Source organism: Rhipicephalus microplus, chromosome X (genome assembly GCF_043290135.1).
Source record: "Rhipicephalus microplus isolate Deutch F79 chromosome X, USDA_Rmic, whole genome shotgun sequence".
Classification (NCBI taxonomy): Eukaryota; Metazoa; Arthropoda; class Arachnida; order Ixodida; family Ixodidae; genus Rhipicephalus; species Rhipicephalus microplus.
In genome coordinates, this window is record NC_134710.1 from 165228468 (window position 1) to 165246876 (window position 18409).

An 18409-nucleotide genomic window follows, 5' to 3' on the forward strand; every position below is an offset into this window, starting at 1 on the left:
TAAAGCCAAAATAAGTTCTCTTTATTTCATACGGTGCATGGAGTTGCCCATGAAAAATTTCCAACGGTAGCACTAACGAGCCACAAAAAGAGCCTGGGAACAATGCGGTTGCTAATGTTTATAATACCAAAATGTACAGAACTATGCACAAAACTACAACATACTGTTTTGCTACTAAGCACGCAACACGGCAATGCACCGTATTTACTCGACTGTAACACGACCACAAATTATAATGTGAGGGTCAGTGTGTCTAGGATGTAACGCGAGGGTCAACTGTAGGTAGCAAAAATCTGGAAAAAAACTAGCGTTACATTCAAGTAAATATGGTATTAAAGTAAAATACCCCTGTAAGGTTCTGAACACTCCACACAGACACACATTTAACTTTACTTCTAGGCACATTTGTAAAAAAATAGACAAGCAAAACAGTTTACTGATGCATATTCACTTTATCGGTAGAATCATCCCCATCATACATACAAGGGCAGCTACACTGAGGAAGGGCTTTCATTGGGACAGGGCCCCCCTGAAAGAGCTAGCCATATGGTCAGCTTTCTGGAGCTGGGGCAGAGAAGGAGGCAAGTTTAAATTTTAGGTCAGAAGCACCCCCTGCCTCCCCAACCCTCCCTGGCACCACCCCTGCTACTTATCAAAAAGTAAATTCTAGGTAAGGACAACATGTCACCACGAGATGATTCAGAGCTAATGTCAAGGAAATATTTAAGCCATCTTTACAAATACAGTGCTAGGAAGCATGTAACATCTGAGGAAAAAAAAAACTTTTCTGGCACCGTATAACATATAAAAATATTGGGATAAAAAAAAAAATAGAAACTGGAGTGGCACAAAATATATTACAGTATATAGTGTCTGAAGGAAACAGGGATAGAAACCAGTCAAGCACTGATACTTTCGGAGACATTCCAAGCCTTGCCATTCACATTCTTGAGCACAGCTCTCAGTGTGGTACCAGGGCCACATTCAAAAGTCCGAGGGAACTCTTCACCAACTTCTCGACTATAAACCACTTGAATAAGTTGTTCCCACTTGACTGGCATCATCTGTAACCAAAGTACAAACAAAAGCAAAAAAAAAGCTGTTCAACACCACAGATAAAAATGAACAGTAATATTTTTCCAATTATAATAATAGAAATAACAAAGCTATAATAATATAAATGTTAAAGCTGCATCAAAAGAGTAACATTTTTCATGAAAATATATACGGCCTGGCGCAAGGATCCATAATAACCATGATACTTAAGACTAAGCAATTTCTGCCATCTACCTCAAACTATCATTCCAGTAAACTAGCAAGTGAAGCATGCCTACGGAATAGGAACCTAAATACTACTCCTTCAATATTTTACCTATCAGTGTGCATTGAGTGCATATGTGAAGTGTGTATGAAGCACTTTGAATACAGTGCCACAGGTTGTTCTAAAGAGAAAAAATTAGGCACAGCATGGTATTATGCACACACAGACCTTTCTTTAAAACAACTGCATGCTAGAAAAAGGACATGCAACGCCCACTTTTTGCACCTTTATTACGACTGCATTTTTATGGGCATTTCTGGTGTATTTATGCAGTTGCCACTGGTGTCGATAGGCCGAGTTGCACTTTGATACGCCGGGTGAGGTCATGCCCCATTATGATAAAGATCAGCAGATGACTCATACCTTTGCATGTGCTGTGTGCTCACCACTACTTGCGTTGAAGCAATACAGTGTGAACTTCGCTTTCCATGCTTCAGCAGTTGCATTTACTAGCACTCCTTATGCTAGAATTTTTTTTTTTTTCAGTGATGCCAAGTTGGATGCTCAAGGAGTAAACCACAAGCCTAATTTCGTATATCATCCAAATTTATTGCTACCCTGCTGATTGCTTTGCCCCAGAGGAAACACTATGACATTTTCTAGATTTACGACCAGCACGCAATTATAGCCTCAATTTTCACACTGTAATGGCCATAGAGAAAATATTTATTGTGCTGGCAAGATTTGCGAGACACCAGCAGTGGAAACATGTCACCACCTGGCACGCTGAGGGCAAGTTGTAAAAGGGGAAAAAAATTATGTAGCATGCTTGGCAAAGGTATGTATTGTAGGTATAATAATGTGGCTAGTATCTGGCAACACTCACGTCACCTGAAAAGGCTGTGGCTCCACATTTTCTCTATGTAAAACATTTTTCTTGCAGTACACAACAATCTTTTGCACAGCCATTCAAGGGCCTTTTAATTTTAAAGCACCACACCAGGAGCCTGACAGTAAAAACAACAAAACATAGCAGCACAATCTTGAGCAGAACAGAAAGGATTGCAGCACAGCAGTGGAAAAGAAAAATAAAAGTAGCGACAAATATCTGCAGCAAACTTGTCTTTTTATTCATTGAATATGTGTTAGTATGTGTTGCACATGCTTTTAAAGCCTTTCCAGTCCACTTCATTAAGTACACATGCGTTTGTAAAGATATTATAAGCAACACCAAGCAAAACAAGTGACGAGCATAGCACAGTTACTGACGAGACATTGGGAGCTTTGTAAGAGACTTCAGCGATTCCTAAGAATTGGGCACGTTCAACAAATACAAAAACAAATCTTGGAAACCACTGCCCATAAATGACATCAAGTAACCATATTAAGCACAACATGCAAATTGAGGGCTGATGTGAATAAGCATACACGGAAAGGAACACCACACAATAATGCCACAACTGGTTTTGCTTGCTTTCTGTATCATGCGAGAGTATAGAACTAGTCCTATTCAAAGACAAGTAAATATGGGATGCTAGAGAAAGGAAAATATTTTTCTCATACCCATCTTGCCTATACAGCAAGCACCTTAAAGATTTTCATGTTGGTATAAATCACCCAAATTTATTTTTGTTCTCGTGAAAACTTCACTGCACCAAAACTGCACAACAAAACTATTTTTTTAAACAGAAAGTGACAGCAAGAAACAGCAATGAAACAAGTGAGCTAACTTTGTTAAATGCGAAGCATTTCTTTGCATACTGCGAGTATTTTTGGTGTCTGCCTGTGTCTGTCTATGTGTCTGTCTGTCTAGCCGCCTACGTTTGGGAGCTCTCGTGAACACCCCTTGGGGTAAACCAAAACTAGTATGGGAGGGTACGATGGTTTGACCAATAAGACTCGCTGGTCATGACATGAATAATGTCAGTGTTGTGACGTATGTAGTCACATTTTCTGCCAGATAGTGGCACATACCCGTGGGCAGGTATGTGCCTCTGGTAAGCGGGTATGTACCAGATGTGATTGACACTTCATATCTACCCAGGAACGGCAAGAACACTAATGGGTAAGGTTAACACATGAGCATTTAGATCAGCTGTGCTGACCCACTGAATGTAAAGAAAAAATGCCAGGTTCCCAGCAGGAATCAAACGCCAGTATTCTGCATGGCAACCAAGTATTCTACCACAGAGCCACGCCAGGTTTTGCAACCACTTTTCAAGAAGACCATAATGTTCGTGAAGGGTCTATTGGGGATGCAGTGATTGATATTTAATTTTATAAACGTTACATATCTGCTATTACGATACAGCCATCCTGTCAGGCTAAGATTAACTGTAGTCAAGCGTAATGCACTAAAGGTGATTGACAGTTTATATCAACCAAGAAACGGTACGAACAGACATTAGTAATTTTTTCAATGCGAGAGTGTTAAGAAAAATCGGTGCATCTCCATGAAGTGAATGACGAGTGAGCAAAGCAATGTGTCTTAAGGTCCACAACGTTTATGTTAAAGTTGCCAACTAGTATAAAGGACGGACAGGTGGATGTATGGATGGACGAACGGAGGGATGCATGGATGGACAGACAAGTCGATGAATGAACTTAAGGATGGACACACAGATGCATGAACGGATGGCCAGACAGACAGCGTGGGTGACCACGTATTATGCTGTCGTACAGTTGATTACACATAATGTCTGTTGTTTCCACATATGTTTTAGTTTTTTCTTGTGCAGGTGTTAAATGTTGCTTTGGGTTTTGTGGGGCATGATAAAGGCCAACTAGGTCGACCCTAATGAGCTTTGCCGATAAAAGCTGGCATTGGCAGCGCTGACCTAACAAACTTATAGAATAAATATCATAATCCCAGCAGGAATAGAACCCCAGAATTCTGCATGGCAAACAAGAATTTCACCACAGAGCCATGCCAGGTCTCAGAACTGCTTTTCAAGTAGACCACAATGTTTGTGAAATGCCAATTGTGATTGAAGTGCTGGCTATCCAATCCTATTTAACAGTACTAGAACTATCACATACCGTATTTACTCGATTCTATCGCGCCCTCGATTGTAACGCGCACCCGATTTCCACCGCGAAAAAAAAAAAAAAAGTAAGACATCGATTGCAACGCGCACCCATTTTTCTCGCTGGCCCGAAAAACGACTCCTTTCGGGAGCGTCTTCCATTTAAATATGAGGTACGGGCGAACCTTGTGCCCATCTGACGTGTAACAGAGCATTGCCGTCACTGTAGTTTTACCATGGACCGATGTCAGCACGCGAACTTGCTTCGCCCCCTTCTTCTCGACGGTTGTGGTGCCAGGCATGTCGAAGTAAAGAGGCGTCTGATCGGCATTCCCGATTTGCCCAAGCAGGTAGCCGTTGTTGCGCCGCAAGTTTAGGACGAACCTCTGAAAACTGAAGCTTTTCATCGTACTCCTCCGCAAAAGTTTTCGCATATGCATGTTCCCCTTCGGAGGGAAAAGCCTTTCCTCTTCATAAAGTTAGTTTGCCAGCACCTGCTCGCTTTAAACTGGCTCCAAATTAGACCTTTTTCTAAGACTAATTGCATAGCCCGCACTTGGAGCAGTTCTGTCGTCACGGGCCGCTGTGCCGTTCGCTGCTCAAGCACATACTCGCCGAGCAGCTCTTTAATTTGCGGAAACGGACCCTGTTGTGGTCCACTGAAGCCTTCGCGTAAAGCTTTGCTGTTGACAATCTTCTGCTTTTGTTTCCGCCGGTCCCGCACGCACGTTTCGGGAACTCCGAACGACTGCGAAGCGGCCTGATTTCCGTCCGTTTCTGCACACGCGATGACTTTTCTCTTAAAAGCGGCATCGTGGTGCACTCGAGTTTTTGGAGTCGGCCCTTCCAAGCTGTCGATGCTAATGCACTACCAGATGACGAACTCCTCAGCACACGTACGAAGTGCCGCACATGGGAAACACATAGGCAGAAATGGCCGACGCGCCATGCCGACGCACGTAGGGGGCGGCCATTTTGGATTTGCCGATGGCAATAGATTGACCGTAATTTTTTTGTTCGTACTCGATTCTAACGCGCATGCGATTTATGAACTCGCTTAACCGGAAAAAAGGTGCGTGTTAGATTCGAGTAATTACGTAGTTGTCACATTGAGTTAGCAACAATTATAGTGAGGCGCCATCCACTGAAGCTCATTTATTTAGCCATGTCCAGGGACGCCATCCTCGCAGGCAGAAGCACTACAGATCAGCATTTTACACTTTACAGATCCACGTTGCTGTTCGCATCGTTACGCAACAGCAAACATGCGACTGCTTAACATACGTCTGCACATACATTTGCACATATCTTTAGTGCCATTTCGTAACGTTTCGTTAAATAAATATTTACAACACAGTCACCTTCTCTCCGCATGCTTCGCGTTACATAAATTCCCAAGATACGTGGGATCTGCCCAATTTTTTATATTGAGGTCCGCTTTATCAGGTTCAGACTTTAGAGTGTACTTAAACTAAAAAAGGAAGTTACACCAGGCTAAGGGATGTGTGACCTTGCCAATTCTATATAAACAGTTTGACAGAGGAAAATATTTCAGCCCATCAAAATTACAATAACCCACTTCCCAAGTCATACCGCAAAATCTAGAGCAAGCCCCCTACCCGAGTGAGTGCCGCAGTATTCTTTTAGGTATACTGAAATACGCACCGCCAATGACAGAGGCGGTGCCCCACTCCTACCACCACTTTTTTCAACCTGCTCTTTGCTACAGTATCCTGCAGCAGCGGTAGCTAGGAGGACAGGTTCCGAGAGTCTTTAGATATGTGCACAAGTATTATATCGGTGGTGTGCTAAAAAACAGTACCTCCAATCATCTTACCATGAGCGAACAAGGGGAAGAAACAGACACGGCACAAACTATCAACTCAGAATTTATTGAAACTAATAGTATATACATGCGTGGTTAGATGAGGACATGTCAAAAACTATGAGCAGGCAAAGGTTAATTCAGTGATGCGCTTCTTTGAACCTGGAATGCACCGTCAGATAGGGTAGCACGCGAAACTGAAGAAGCATACCTCATTAATAAAGTGGGTTACTCGTGACGCAAAACCCTCACAGTCACGTTACTTGGTCAAGAGTTACCGCTTTCCTGGAAGCACATTACAAGTTGTTTTAGTACTAGTTCAACTAACTAGCATACATACGTTTGTTTCAATAAATTCTGAGTTCATATTTTGCAGCACGTCCGTGTTCTTTCCTCTTTCCTCTTGTGATACTTACCTTTCTTTTGCGTACCAATTATCTGAGATGTGTTACCAAATTGCCCAGCCATCCATCTGACTTTCCAGAACTCTTACATTGTGGTGCTCCAGGGTTGCATTCCGAGTTATCACAATTTGTCACAACATGTAAAAGTCTTTCCCCCTTTGCATAACAAATGAAACTTCACATCAAGATTCCTCCAAGTTGAGCAAAAAGAGGAAATCAAGCGTATGTAAAACATTTCATTAGAGGCACAGGTGTGCATTCTTCTCAGAGTCTGCTTTACCACCATCTTGAATACTGGTGCGCGACCGAGCAAGACCTCTCCCCCCCCCCCCCAAAAAAAATAATGTCCGATTATATTTTGCCTTGGGGGGGGGGGGGGTTGCTTGCTTAGTATAATAACGATAGCAGCTTGCACATTGCAGAGAATGAACACATGAACCAAGACTGACCATTTGCTCCTCTAACTTTCGGCGTATTTCATCCGCGTTGCGGTAGGCCATTCCGTCAAGGTTGGAGTGGGTCATTATGCGTGGCGCATTGATGTGCACGGCCTGCAGAGCTTTGGCCAGAGGTGCACGAGCCGGTTTCATAAGTGCAGTGTGAAATGCTCCACTCACAGGCAATCGCTTCATCTTTTTTATGCCAAGATCACGGGCATTCAACTCTATGAACTTCAGTGCCTGCATGAACGAGGAAATGCATTCAGTGTACAGAAGCATGTAGTCATGTTAGACCGAAGATCATGATAAGTACAAGATCAGCTCAATCACCATTTAACAACTACTCTTTTAGGCTGCACTATCGATTCAACGGCCCTTGGACACATACTGAGTGCATTCATGCTCACTTTCAAACCTGCAAAGGCGATCGGTACAGGCAATTGAATTAGACTAGGCCATGTTTTAGCCACTTTGCGGAAGACAAACAAGGATGAAGAAAGGAGTATGAACAAATTTCGTTTTTGCTTGTTTCACACGAAGTGGCTAAGAGATTACTTTGTTCCAACTAGGTCAGCTAGCAGTTTTGCTTCATACTCCTGATCTCTGTAATAAAAGTTTTGCATCATGCAAGCTAAAGACAAGTGTAACCACAGGCACTGGTGCTTGAGTGCACATTAACACTGCAAGCAGAGATTTCTTCCCTTCTGCATGATTCAAATGATAATATTCAAGCAGCTGTGATCCCTGGTAAATAGCAATGCACAGCATTCATTCTCTGCTTCTCCTGGGTGGGAATGTTCCTTGGGCAATTTAAATAGTGTGCATTGGATCTAATCTATACAGCATACAGCTTAGGTTATTGAGCCTCCGCTATCACTCTTCATCGAGCAGCTTGCTTATGACCGTTCTTTATATAGCAATGTAATTAAAAATCTTATTCATTATACTACCTTATCTCTGCCTGGGCCTTTTCTACCCCTTGTCAAGCTCTAGAGTGCCGGGTCAGCCCTACCCATAGGGTTTCAAGAACCCTTTCGCTACATGTAAAAAAATTTAGTAGGCTTGTGCAAACATTCGAATGCTTCGAATATTCGAACGAATAGTAGGGTATTAGAATTTACTTTGATTCTAATTTAAATTATATTGAAAATTTCAAAGTATTCACAAGGAACAAATGATACATAATAATCTGAATGTACCACCTTTAAAGGTAGTTTTACTGCATTGTAAAGGTGCTGAACCGTGAGAGCACCTATCCAAAAAAAATCCGCTCTGCCGCAAAGCCCCCCTACAAATTTATAGGAGCCCTGTAACACTTTTTGAGCATTGTCAAAAAATGCTGCTGATCGGTAGTCAAGGCTACCGAGGACACGCAAGCCAAATATTATAGCGCAGCACGCAACGTGCGATTCACAATAAATTCTCAAAGTCAGCTGAAAATTGCTTTGTTCTTTCGGCAAATGACTCCACAAAATCGGAAAGCACGCATGACATATTTTCTTTTCCCGTGCCATCCCTTTCTGCTAAGCTTCCAGAGTTTTCGTCAGGACAAGAAGAGAAAATGCACCTGCAGCGTGCGAGAAATTTTTGCAACTCCGCGCATACTTGATGAATTCTAAAAATGTTTGCAGCAGTGAATTCATGAGGCAATAAGCTTCTTTAGTGAATCCATTCCATGGCTACTTGAAAGTCAGACGGCCCCTTTAAATAAAAATATTCAAATCAATTCATTTTATTAAGCTTAAAAGGTCGTTATGACGGCTTATATGCTTCAAGTATAATAAATTTTGAAATGCTACGTATTGGAAGGGTTATGCCTCGTATCTTGCTGAAAGTCAAATCCTGTTACTACTCAAAGTTGTTTCGACTTCTATTGAACAAAAAAAGAAATGGCATTTGCATAGAGGCCCTATTTCAATTAAAAAAAAATATATTGTGCAGGTTAGTTTGGTGATGATAAATATGCACATTTTTCTTTAAGAGTCATATATACTATTTGAATTCGATTCGAAATTATTTGACCAAAATCACTATTCGCTTCGAACCTCAAATTTACTATTCGCACAAGCCTAAAATTTAGAATACATATATATAACATCCTCTGCATTTCACTTTTGCACTAATGATAGATGCATTTGTTTTATGGAACAAATAATTACTTTCGGTCCATACACTGAATATGGTATACGGAGCACTGATCTCAAGTATTTTCTTTGACATTAAGTGAATGGCAATATGAAAAGCTATTTATCATAGTGCAGTTTCATTGATAATTTTACAGCTAATGCTTCACTGATACTTATTATGCATTCGAGCCAGTTCTAGTACTGTGATGCACATGAGGCACTGGGTCTATCTATACGGACTGGTCAATTTTTCAATATTTTCTAGTCTAAGGCAATTTGTACACCATTCAGCCGACAATGTGCAGTACTTGCCTCCTCATGCCCTCCAATGACCTTGCAATGAGGGAACAAATAGTTCGCCACACTACATATTGGGTCTTCGATGCCCTTGCGAATGCACCACTCCTTGGCAAGCTTGCATATAAAGCTTGCTTTGGCCGTTGTCAGCAGGAAGACAGTCATCAAGCCACTGGGTACCATTTCAGAGGCTGCTTGCATTGCTTCTCCTCGAATTTTTACCAGTCGCACAGCTAAAGGACAAATACCAAAAAAACAACAGTTAAGTTGCATAGCTGTCACTTGCATATCTAAATGTACTACTATACAACCAAAATACAACAGATACTCAAGAAATTGTGGGTTCTGTAGCACTTCTTGCATCATAAATTTATTATGTAAAAGTACTAGTCAAAAAGTGCCATATTTAAGTGTGCCTTTCACTAAAGAAGACAAAAAAAGCAAAAAAAGGATCTTTTGTAAATATTCTTAGAAGCCACGGTCATTTCTTTTAACACATAAAGAACTGAACAAAAAAGGTTGAATGATGCATAAGTTAATTTTTTGTAGGAAGGACAGTGTTTGCACAGGTTTTCAAAGTGAAAATTCAAGAATATTCAAGCACTTTCCAGGACCTGTCACAGGTTTTTCAAGGACTAAAAGCAGCACACAATGTTGAAAATTTTTTGCTCTACATTTTTCAAAATTGACTCATTTTTATTGCACTTATATAGTACATGCATACTGCACTTATAACAAACGTGTCTAGTCTGCACTTTAGCTCCCTTTAGCATCACTAGCTTCCCCGCTCACCAGCAACGAAGAGCATTAAGAGCCTCTCACTCTGACTGTTCATGATTCGACGCTGTAGAACTTTATTCCCCATGCAGTTTTCGGAAACAAAACCATATTAACACACGCTAAGCTACTGTTCAGAAATGGAGAGTTGGTCAGGTCGATTCCAATCCATACCTGTCAAGTTCAAAGATTCTGAATCTGGAAGATTTCCGCAATGGGAAGAGAGGGAGGGGGTGTCGGGCTGATTTGTTTCCTCCTTTCTATTTTGCAGCAAAAAAAAAAAAATCTCGCAAAAAAAACGAGGGGAGAGGGGCGGGTCGGTGAACATTGGCGTTGCGCGGTCTCATACTGACTTAGAGTGGATGAACACCCGAGGGTAGGGTTTCCTAAATACAATAAAAAGTGCGAGTCTCAAAAGGGAGCTAACATACTGCTTGTATGGCACAAAATTTCCAACATCAAAACAACTAGCAAAATCTATTTCTGTTGAAAGAACTCGTGTACGTCTTCCTGGGACACACGCGAACGGATGGGACGATGCAGCCATTTGCCGGGAAAGCGCGGGTCGAAGTTTCACTTAAGACAAAATGAAAACTTAATGTCTAAGTATAGCAAAAGCACCCAGATCGATGTCAAAAATGGGCGCTCAAAAAAGAGCGCGCTGCCGAGCTCTGGAGACCAAGCGCCAAGAGACGCCTCAAGGTCAATGCTAAAGAAGAAAACAAGCATCCAAAGACTCCCTGGGCACGCCCTCTCTCCCCCTCAGAAACGTAGTTTCGCCGACCAACCTCCTCACATCAGCCGCCGAGCAAGCCCTGGAAAGATCTGGAAGGAAAGGGGCGTGGTGATGTAGAGTTGTGTCACGTGTCGCGGACGGTCCTCGAAACATCTCGCTCTTTCACCAGCCTTGAATGTTCATCGCGCCGACGAAACAATTAGAATTTTCTGGAATCTAGCGCGAAAGGTATTTAAGCGAGCAGCGGAGAAAGGAGATCAGGAGAAGAAGAAAGTTTGCACCCGTGTGCATAGGCAGGAGATGAAAGTTTTGGGCAAGTGTGCGTAGGGTCATTCCGCCGTGTCGGCAAAGGCTTCTGTGCTCAGTGACAAAGCAGGTAATGAAGAGGATTTCCACCTGAAGGGTGAAGGCTGGTGCTACCAGCAGAAGAATAGTGTGAGTCTACCACCTGAGAACGAAGACGCATCCTGCAATCGCAACGCGTGGGAAGTCGATGTGTTACCAATGAAGAAGCTTGGTGCTTGGAGAGCGGCCAATCGAAGACCCGAGGTTTCCTGGAAGAGAAACTTCGGGGACAGCGGCTCGACAACAGCGCTGGACTTATCATTCAGACTTTGTTCCAAGGACTTTGGACTCAATAAGTTTTTAAACTCGTTAGTCTTTCAGTGTCTTGGTTGTTTGATGCATGTGATTGCATCGTAGTGCTTATTGTTGTTTGTGTCCGTTGTTTCGAGTGTAGCTGATTGTACTGTGTAGTACATTGCTTGATTGGTGACATATTGCACTGAACTATTGTCGAGTGTGCATATTGATGTACAGTTTGATCTACCATATTTGAGAATATAATTTTGTTTTCTTTATCAACTCTCGGCTCTGACTTGTTCTTTGGGCCACAGCCTGCATCCGCTGGGGTGCCAAATAGCACCACTAATAAATTGTCCGTGCTTTCGTGGTGCAGTTCGGGGAGCCGATACTTCGGCCCTTGGAATTAGCCCAGCAATCGCCCCCTAATTAACGGGACCTGTGACAATCGACAGAAACAACGTTACTTATTCTTTGAAAAGAAACACCAAACGCTTTTAGCATTTTTTACATCTTTATCGCCTTTACCGCTGTGTTAACTGCGTCCACAATCGCGGTTTCACATGTGGCGGCTTCAAAAACCAGTAGTTTCGTTTTCAATCCCCGAGCGCTGGCTGCCCATGTACCTCAAAAACCATGTCATTTTTTGCTATCTATGATTGCATCTGCCGCAATTTTGTTTGCAGCGTTTGTGGAACGCAACGTTGCTTTAACTGGTCAAGTTTTGGCCCAATGGACATAGGGGGACTTGGCTGGAAAATATCGCGAGTTCTTATATCTGCTGATTTTCCATCAATGAGATTCTACTTTATGTTCAGAAGAACACCTCCTAAATTCGTTCACAATAAAATGCGATGGGTTCGCAAAAAGCCTGGATTGGATTGGGGTGCATTTTTGTAAATGTGGCCAGCTCACGCACAGAAATTTCAATTTCCAGGAGATTTTCCTGAGAACCGTATAAACATACGAACTGGTCAAAATCTAGAAGACTTTGGCAAGTATGCTGATCTACCAAATAAAGGAGGCCACAATGTCGATTGGGAGTGCTCAAGAAATCCAAGCTTGTATATCAGCACATGCTAGCTGGCCACACTAACCACACCATGCTGCACCAACTTGTGTGTTGGTGCTATTTACGAGTCCTTCAGGCATTGGGGCTGCTCTGAGCAGCCCCATGTACTAATGTGGTATATAATGCAAGACTTCCACCGCACCAAGAGTTAGAACCACAATAGGACGTTTGTGATCTTTTTATGTGGGGATAAACCCCAGTTAGAACTTTTCTCCGACTGACGTCCTCTTCTCCAGTTAGATGTTCATGGGAAATCTTTTTGTTGGGCAAAATGCCGATGGGAGAGCAAGTTCCTAGCAATTGCAATTGTAGGGTTACAATTTTTACAAGGCATTATGATTTTGAAATCTTCTGAGGTGGCCATTGTCAATACTCAGTAAGTTATAGTATGAGCTGTGCATTTGACCTCTCATTTCCCTTCAGTCCTTTCAACTACAGGTCGAACACCTCTGCCAGTGATTTAAATTTAATAAGTACTTTAATGAATACAGTTGAACCCGGGTATATCGAACTCGCCAAAAAACATTTATTAGTTCGATATATGACATAATTCGATATAGGCCCGGTATAGGTTTTGACACAAAGAAACATAACAAACTAGAAGAAAAGTACTTTATTAATATGGTGGCTTACTTGCGTGCCCTACTATGGAACAAAATAGTCCCGGATTTTTTTCTGTGTCAACGACTTCGCTGCCTGCGACAGCACACGCGCCTCCATGTTGTCCAACGAGTCGGAGCAGCTGAGGCTGCAACCTTCCACATTCAAGCAATAGTGCCGGACTAACGCAAGTGCGCTAATCACTTCGGAGGATGTAGGCAATGGGCTGTCGTCAATTTCCATATTGCTGTCGCTTTGACTCGTGGTCGGCACGATGTCTGCAATGTAATCCTCATCCTGTAATTGGCCCATGATGGGGACATTATCGTCCGCACTGACGAACTCGTCGAATGTCAATCCGTCAATAGCACCCGGGAACTCTGCCAGCTCGTTTCAAACTTTGGCGGAAACACCTGCGGTGTCTTCAGTGCTGTCAGAATTTGGGGTGTCATCACCAGGCATGCGGAAGCCGGCATGCCTAAAGCAGCTCTGGATTGTCTCCTTGACATCTGCCCACAATCTACTCAACATAAAAATAGCTCCGAGCAAGTCGATTTTAAGCTCCCTGTCGACACGAAGGTTCTGCAGCAGCCTCTCTACCAGGCGCTTCCGATAGCCGGCTTTCATTGCGTGTATAACGCCTTGATCCAGTGGTTGCAGTACAGACGTAGTGTTCGGGGGCAAAAAACGCAGATCAATGTTGCTGATGGTCGTACTGCAGTGGTGCGATGAACAATTGTCCACGAGCAAGCACACCTTGCGATTTTCGCCTACCAAGTCATCATTCCACAACGATAGCCATCTGCTAAAAAGCTCCCCGGTCATCCACGCTTTTGAGTTTGCTCGGTAGGTAACTGGAAGCGACAGCACATTTCGAAAACACCGCGGTGCCGTGCTTTTCCCGATAACCAGAGGTCGAAGCTTTTTCGATCCGGCTAAATTAGCTGCCAACAGCACGACACACGAGCTTTGTTTGCCTTGCCGCTGCTTGTCTTGTCGCCACAAGACGCAAATGTCTTGTTTGGCAACATTTGCCAAAATAGAGCGGTTTCATCCGCATTGAAGATATCTTGGGCTCTATATCTTGCTGCGATATCTTGCCAGTTTTCCTTGAGCCATTTTTCTACGCTGTCTAGGTCTGCCACTCTGCTACCACCTGTAACAGCATTGCCAACGATGTCGTCCCGTTCTTTTAACCGCTGAAGCCAGCCTGAACTGCCTTGGAAATCATTCCTGGCAAGCAGAAAAGCAAGGTCCTTGGCTTTCTGCTCAATCATAGGGCCGGACACGGGGATGTTTCGTGACCGAACGTCCACAAACCCTTTGTAAACGGCTGTTCAACATCTTCGTACACAGCAGCGCGCACACATCGGGCGCCACGGGCATCTGGCCTTTTGTCCGACTTGGCCCTGATATCTGCCTTGTTCTTCAGGACAGTACTCAAGGTGCTCCTTGGAATTTTGTATGCGGCGGCGATGTCAGATTTCTTTTCACCGCGCTCAACTTCACTTCACTTCACTTTATTACCTTAAAGACCCCCTAGAGGGGGTATTACATAAGGGGTGGGAAACATACAACAAATGTAATACATATGCAGGATGGGTACAAATATGAACAGGGGTAACCAATACGGAAATAAAATAATACATGTGCAGGTTCAGTATACATATTAACAGGCGTAACACCTTGCCAAAAAAAAAAAGAAGACAAAGTGAGAACCAGTGGCACAAAAAGGAACAATGTAATGTATTCAAATTGAAAAGAAAGGAGTGACATTTTGTGTAAATGTTGAGTGGCACATTATGGTGGCGAGATCAGTGGAAAGGCCATTCCAGTCGGAAGCTGCACGAAAAAAGAAGGAGGCGGAAATTGTCGTGGTACGGGCACGTGGCCGGCCGACATGAAAGGAACGAGTGGTGCGGTGAGATGTGCGGACAGGAGGCAAGATATAGGGCGGGTGGCCGAGTTGACTGTGATGGAGCTTGTGGAACAAAATGAGGCTGGCAACTCGGCGATGAATGTTGAGGTTTGAAAGATTGGATTCTTGTTTAAGAGATGAAACACTCACGTTATACGAATACGAGGAATTAATGAATCTAGCTGCTCGATTCTGGAGTGATTCTAGTGGATCGGTTAAGTACACTTGATGAGGGCTCCAGATAGGCGACGCGTATTCAAGTTGGGTGCGAATTAAAGATTTATAAGCTTGTAGTTTTACAGGAGGGGGTGCATGACATAAGTGTTGCTTTAAGAATCGAAGCGATCTGTTAGCTGATGATATGATATTGGTAATGTGGACGCGCCTAGATAAATCGTTACTCAAAGTGACTCCCAAATACTTGTATTTGATGACATTTTCCAATGCAACTTTACCGATTTGATAAGAATAGGTGAGGGGGCTGCGCCGACGGTAAAACGAGAGGGACTTGCATTTGTTAAGGTTTAGTGTCATTAGCCAACGATTGCACCAGTTAAGCACATGGTTAATGTCATCTTGCAATGCAACTTGGGCTGATGTGTTAGTAATAGTACGGTATATTATGCAATCGTCTGCAAACATACTAATATTGCTGGATACATGAAAAGGTAGATCATTAATGTATATTAGGAATCATAGGGGTCCAAGAACAGATCCTTGCGGGACACCTGATGTTACTGCCAGAGGGTGAGAGTTATGTCAATTAACGGTAACGAATTGGTAACGATTAGTGAAAAATTCTCGAATCCAAGTTAAAATTTTAGGGTCTAAGTTTAATTTCGAAAGATTTAACATCAGGCAGTTGTGGGGTACTTTGTCGAATGCCTTTGCAAAGTCATGAAAGATAGCATCAGTCTGTGTTATTGTCCAGGTTAGTGTGCAGATCATGAACGAAAAAAGCAAGTTGGGTTTCACAGGAAAAATTTTTTCGAAATCCATGCTGTGCGGAATGAAAAAAGTTATTAGAGTCCAAGAAGTGCATGATTTCAGTGTAAATGGCGTGTTCCATGAGCTTGCAAGGCACGCTTGTTAAGGAAATGGGGCGATAATTGAGAGGACATGATCTATCGCCTGATTTGAAGACTGGAATGACCTTTCCTATTTTCCAGTTTATTGGTAGGTTACCTGTGGATAATGACTGACAGAACAACAGTGATAAGTATATGGCAGACATGTGCTTTGTATTTTTCAGAAATTTTGAGGTAATATCGTCTGATCCCGCTGAAGAAGAGAGTTTGAGTTTGTCTATTAACGATATTATTCCGGAAGCGACAAAAATCAATACTGGGCATTACAGAGACGATGCTAGACGGAAAAATCGGAAGGGGACTGTTAGTTTCGTTTGTGAACACGGAAGCGAATGCTGAGTTAAATACTTCGGCGCATTCAGAATCACTAACTTCCCCGCCCGAAGGATTATTCAAAATAATACCTGGAATTCTCTTACGGTTAATTACCTCCCCCCGATTGATGATTTCGAGTTTTGCGGTGAATGGCAAATTTTGCCTCTTTGCGCAAGCCATGATGACAGCGCGCCAATACAGTTCACAGAGCACCAACAGGCAACACCACAGACCACGCTGAATGGGCAGCAGCAGGCACACAAGCATAAAGAAAGAAAAAATGGCGCTCACTTCTACCGCCTCCGCGTTTCGAAGAAAGCACGACGGCCTCTGATTGGCTGTAAGCGCTGTGAGCGGGCCAGGATCATTTCTTGGAGGGGGGTGTTCGCCCGCGCACAACCGGGTCTAACCAACTTTTCCTAGGGTGGCGCCGGCAGTTTTCCCCACCACCGCGAGGGAAAGCCAACTTGCTGGGGCACTTTTGAGGCACATAGAGTTTGATATATCAGTTATCGCTGCTATTTTCATTCGATAAAACAGTAACTTTTGCTATATATTCTGAATGTAGACTTACCGTGTTTAGGAATTGTTCGATATACGGGATAATTTGATATAAACGGGTATGATATAGTCGGGCTCGACTGTACACATATAATAGCAGCAACACAAATTTTTCCACTAGCTGACTTGACCTTCCTTTCCATGCTGGAGAGTAATAATGTACATTTAAATAGTAAGTGCACCCTCAATGATTAGATCAGCTCTCATTGTCACTGTCACTATGAAAACCAATGTGCAAGCAATCTAATATTTTCACTTTTGTGTCCTTTCTTGTGCCCAGAACTTCAACAATGCTTACAGAAGAAGAATGGCTACCTGAGTGCCCACAGATAACCAATAGACACCGAAGATTGGGGTGGTCAACCACAAGAGCACTTCTAATAAATTATTTCATGTACAACAAGGTAGCTCCTTCAGCTCAAATACTTCTGAGCTCTGCTCACAGAGCTGTACTTTCACTGAATAAGGCTGACAGGAGCCCATCTAAGTGTCACTTGCTAAAAGAATGTTACAGCATGGTCGACCAGTGTCCTGAAACAGCTATCAGGAACCATTTCAGCAAGGCACTTGTGTACATGATCCTTTTGATCCAACATTTCTGTATAAAGATGACACTCCAAGATAATGTAACTAAAGCCTATCTTGACTAAAACATGTTATAAACATGTGCTAGTAATCCTTAAAATAAAATTTAAAAAATGTGCTTGAATATATTAATTCAAGTGAGTAAAATTTACATCTCTCAACTAGATTATGGCTTGGTAGGCTCTCTTTTTTATCTAGCATAACAAATATCAGTGCTTTTTTGTATGCCAAGCAAGATAGTATTCAATAGAGGTTGCTTGATTGAGTGTAAATTGTGTCACCCAGCTATATATTGCATTGTCAAAATAAAAAGAAACAAAAATTGCAGTTGACATCCTGTGCACATGACCGACACAGGCAATTTAGGTTTTCATCATTTATTTTATGCCAGAATTTTTTATTTGCAGCATATTTGCTATATTTCAGGTCATATTTCCCATCCCTGTTCAACCTGTATGCAAGGTTATGGAAAGAATAATGACAGGTAAACCCAATTAAGCAAATTGGACACATAAAAGAACTGAGCCAACAGTACAAAATAGTGAACAAATGTCTTTCATCATCTTGAACAAGCCACACAAGCAGAGCATCAACTGTACAATCTTCAGCAAATCAAGAAACTTGTCATTGCACATTGTTACAGCATCCCAGTATAAGCAGCCATGACCAGCATGAAACAGAAACTTGAATATGTCTTAATCTTAAGTTATGTAAATATGTATGCGTCTTGATACAGCTACAGCCTTTGACAAATGCAAACGTGATGGGCAGACAGGCTAGCTTCACACTTCTATAC

At 42.6% G+C, this 18409-nt stretch overlaps 1 protein-coding gene across 1 annotated transcript in view; it reads right to left on the minus strand.

The window, feature by feature from the left end:
• beg (malonyl-CoA-acyl carrier protein transacylase beg) overlaps window positions 1-18409 on the minus strand; it is a 32297-nt gene continuing 13888 nt past the window's right edge. The window contains exons 4-6 of the mRNA XM_037428511.2: window positions 9395-9612; window positions 6966-7196; window positions 1-1064 (exon numbers count right to left, since the gene is read on the minus strand). Of these exons, the coding sequence (XP_037284408.2) occupies window positions 900-1064; window positions 6966-7196; window positions 9395-9612 (614 nt within the window). The 3' untranslated portion in view covers window positions 1-899. The remainder of the gene's footprint in view (window positions 1065-6965; window positions 7197-9394; window positions 9613-18409) is intronic.